The 4,433-nt window shown below is 57.5% G+C and overlaps 1 protein-coding gene across 1 annotated transcript; it reads right to left on the bottom strand.

The window, feature by feature from the left end:
* Positions 1 to 73: 73 nt before the first annotated feature.
* On the bottom strand, positions 74 to 609 carry LOC112466934 (the record flags this gene model as incomplete). The annotated part of the gene is made up of 2 exons (XM_025035295.1): positions 402 to 609; positions 74 to 264 (listed from the first exon to the last, which is right to left on the bottom strand). Coding segments are annotated over exons 1-2 (374 nt in total), but the record flags the coding sequence as incomplete, so codon positions are not given.
* Between the last annotated feature and the right edge of the window lie 3,824 nt (positions 610 to 4,433).

Below are 4,433 nucleotides of genomic sequence, written 5' to 3'. Positions count from 1 at the left end.
TCGTCCTCTACCGCGCGCTATCTCGCGCTACCGCGCGCTCTCGAACATTTTGGTCCTTCGAGCCGGATTATACCGGCACCCGCGAATTCGGGAGTGCTTCCACAAAGAACGACCGCAGCCATGAGCATGGACCAGAGCGCCTTGCTGAGCAGCCAGCACGGCATCCACGGCCGCATCTCCCGTTCCATGGACAACCTCCGGAAGCTGGGTGCAGATAAGCTCACCCTCGACGCTGTGAGCACCCGCATCCGCATTCTCGACGACCTGTGGGCAAAATTCGAGTCAAACCATGATCTCATTCGGGCATGTTACGGACAACTCTACAACGAGAGTGAGTACGCCAAGACAGATTTTGTCGACACGGTTGAGAACACTTACGTGCATCAGCATAGTCTGCTTACCGGTCTCGCGAATAAATTGAAACCCGCGACGCCCAGAGTGCCAGCCGGGCCGGAGCAGAACAACGAACACTCTCCAAAGACCTCGCTGCCCCGCATTACGCTGCGCGATTTCTCAGGCGCGTATGAAGACTGGCCGTCGTTTCGTGACCTCTTCCAGTCGGTCATCGGCAAAAACTCAGCCATCTCAAACGTCGAGCGCTTCCACTACCTTCGGTCATGCGTGAAAGGCACAGCTGAAAAATTAATTCGATCGTTAAACGTAACCGGAGACAATTACGACCGCGCATGGGCGATCTTAGACAAGCATTACGAAAATAAAAGGGAGTTGATACGCTCCAACTTTGCAACGTTCACCGCCGTCGCTAAGATGAAGGGAGATACCGCCGATGAACTTAGCCGAATTTCCAACGCCGCGACGGCCGCTGTTAACGCGCAGAAGAGCATCGGCCGGCCTATCGAGTCCCACGGGATGGACCTCTTCAACCACCTCGTAGTCGAGCTCTTTGATCCGCGTACGCGTCTCGAGTGGGAGTCCTCCATCTGCGACTCCAACAATCCACCGGATCACACGGCACTCACGGACTTTATGAGCAAGCGCATTCTCACGCTGAACGCCGCGAAACCGAAGAACATTGCCAACACCGCGAGTGAGTCATCACGGTCCGCGAAAACACACATCGCGAAACGCACGGAGCCTTCGCAGTGTCCGCTCTGCAACGGGGAGCACTCGCTCATGGGGTGCCCCGACTTCAAGGCCAAGCCGGCCAGTGAGCGAAAGACAGTGGCCGAGACAAACAAGCTATGCTTTAATTGTCTCGGCAACCATCTGGTGGCAAAGTGTCAGTCCACCAGGAACTGCATGACGTGCAACTCGCGTCACCATACAATGCTTCACGATGCGTACAGTTCCGAGCCGCCACCCGCCGCTGAAGTCAGCGCGCTTTCCGCCGTCGGAAGGGCCGACGACCGCAAAGCGATCCTCCTCGCGACCGCGCGCGTGATCGTTGCCGATCGTCACGGGAAGCCACACGAAGTTCGAGCCCTCATCGACCAAGGCTCCGAAGTGTCGATCGTGTCGGAGTCCCTGGTGCAACGGCTGCACCTACCGCGATCGCGCACCCGAGTGTCAATATTCGGCATTGGTGGCTCACAATCGGGATCCACTCGGGGCAAGGTGTCAATGAGCCTCACGTCGAGGACCACCGGAGCCACGCTCACCGCCGTCGCATTCGTGCTTCCGCGCCCCTCGCTTTACCAGGGCTCTGCGATTACGTGCAGCACCACCTGGCCTCACCTCCAGGGGCTTCCGCTAGCCGACCCGCTTTTCGCCGCCAACGACCCAGTCGAGCTGCTCCTGGGCGCTGAGGTGTGCTCGACCATCCTGGAGGATGGTCTCCGCCGAGGCAAACCACAAACACCGATCGCGCAGAAGACCATCCTGGGATGGATTCTGTCAGGGGGCTGTGGCGCGACCTCTCTTCTGGGTCACCGCCGCTCTCTCCAAGCTCACTCCGCTTACGTCAGGCTCGCTCTCGAGGAAGAGGAGTGCGAGCAACTCTCCGGGCGCTCCCACGAGCGCACATCCGCTGGACGGTCCGTCGTCCGACGGCCGGTCTCATCGCCGTCGAGGAACCTCCTCGCCGAAATCCGCAAGCCCGACGACGACACGACCGCCGTGTACACCGAAGTGCGCGATTTCCGCACGGCGGGCGGGCTCCCGCTGCGTAAGTGTGCCGCGAGCGCAGAGGACATTCTCGTCGGGAGCCCTCAGAAACCCCGTCATCACCGCGCTCTCAAGATCTTCGGCTTCGATGAACGCACACCCGCTGAACGACACGTCGCACGACTGCCGTTCTCTTCACCTCCACAGAACCTCGCCGAAACCCGTAAGTCCGTCGACGATGTCGTGACCGGCGAGGACCCTGACGACGATGCGATCGCCGGGCAAACCAAACTGCGCGAACCCGGCACGGCGGGCGGGCTCCCGCTGCTTAAGCGCATCGCGAACGCAGAGGACCTTACCGTCGAGATTCCTCAGAACCACCGTCGGCACCGCGCACACGAGATCCTCGGCGTCGCCGACGCAGCCGAGCGAGGCTACACCGCTGCTGTCCACCCCCGCGTCACGGGGCACGACTCCTCCACACTCACCACATCATCGCGACACGCTCGCGACTTTTCAAGTCTGTCCACAGCTCCAATCCTCTGCATCCCGGCGGAAGACATTTGTGGCCAACCGGGTATCATGAAGCAGAATCTTCCCGGGGGATCGCTCGAGGCTCCGTGGAGGCACCTGCTCGAACGAGTCCACAAGGCCGACGGCACTTGCAAGCTGATCGGCAATCTCATGAGACGGACGGGCCCAACGTGGCTACCGGAGAACCGAACCTGGTGGCCGGACAAGAGCTACGAGATTCACGACGCCAAGCTGCTCGTGCAACCCGCCTTCGAGGGGATTGAAACGGAGCCTTACACCCTCCGTCGATTCTCCTCGCGGCACCGGTGCATTTCTGTCAGGCTTTTCGCGTACATTCTCTCGTATTATTCTGTCAGTGCGCTCGCGTCATTAAATGTTCTGCATCACGCTCTCGTGTCAGTTTGCATCCTTCATTGTTACCGGCCACACTCTGTCATTTGTGCCATGGCCATCTGCCATCGATTCCCGCGTCCACGGTGCACTGCTCACGTTATCTCTCACTGTACTCACGCATCCACGGCAATTCACTCGCGGACTTATTCGCATTTTCGCGACACCCCGTACGCACGAATTCGCGCACGCAAAGACACACGCGGTCACCACGTGCCCCGCCGTCGCGCCGTCGCGCCGTCGCTCGCGCGAGCATCGATCCTCTGCGGCCGTCGAGAGTGCCGCGAGACCGCTGCCGCAACACCAGCCGCCAAGGGATGCGTGAGTCCTCCGACACTCATTGTCACTCAATTGTCGTGTCAAATTTCCGCCTGTACTTATCCTCGTTACTTCGCGTAATTGTCTTCATCGGCCTTCTGCCAATATTTAGTTCACTTAACCGTTTATTTTGGCGTTCCGCCGCAATTCACCGCACCTTCGCGCATCACTTCACTTCTCTTCACTTTTCACATATCAACGAACTCGCGTTACGCATATATCGCGAATATTTATGTGTCTTGCTCGGGATCGTCGCACGTTGTGACACTGCGCAGGCGCACCACGCCGCTGGCGCTCGCCTGCACCACGCGCCGAAATCGCGTTCATTGAAATCGATCGCATATCGATTCTGTCGACCGCGACGTCAGGCGCCTCATCTAGCGAGCCATCGAACACACCGTCCTGTTTCGTCAAGCATGACGAGGCGGGCGGGATGTTTGATATCGCAAACTTTAGCATCGCGACGAAGTCGCGTTCGGCTGCATGTCAGCACATGCACGCCAGTAAATTGAGTAAATTCAGTAAATTAATATTCGCGTGAAATGCCGTTCAAGAATTGTCACGGAAATATTCGGTATAGCATGGATCTTTCGGGATTAGCTTTCTAGAAACTTTAACATTGTCATCAATAATAAAGTCAAACAACAACGCTGGAACAAAGGAACGATCCATGCTATACACAAAACACTCGAAAACAGGTGACGACCCCGTCGGGTCACCACGTGAAACCGGTGACGTCAGCTTCATGACGCGAGACTCCGACGGCCAATCACCCTCCCGAAATTTTGAGAAATCTGCAGGGAGGGAGTTTCGCCTCGGAGGTGTTAAAGGGACCGCCGCAGCGCCGCGGAATCGATTTCGCTCGCAGATCACCGCTAGTATCTTTATACAACCGCTTTGCTTCACCGCTCATCACCGCTTTTCGCACTTAATTGCTATATCGCCGCTTTCGCCGAGCTAAACTCTGTGCGCGCTCTCGGTATTTTGCCTGAAAGGGAAACTCGTGTAAATAACTGTACATATATTGAACATTAAACTTTGTATTTCTGTACTTGCTGTTCCTCTCCGTTTCTTTTGTGGTCGTCCTCTACCGCGCGCTATCTCGCGCTACCGCGCGCTCTCGAACA

Source organism: Temnothorax curvispinosus, unplaced genomic scaffold, assembly GCF_003070985.1.
Source record: "Temnothorax curvispinosus isolate PA1 unplaced genomic scaffold, ASM307098v1 QBEX01016745.1, whole genome shotgun sequence".
Lineage (NCBI taxonomy): Eukaryota > Metazoa > Arthropoda > Insecta > Hymenoptera > Formicidae > Temnothorax > Temnothorax curvispinosus.
The sequence above is the reverse complement of the archived record's forward strand: the minus strand, read 5'-3'. Positions and strand labels throughout refer to the sequence as shown.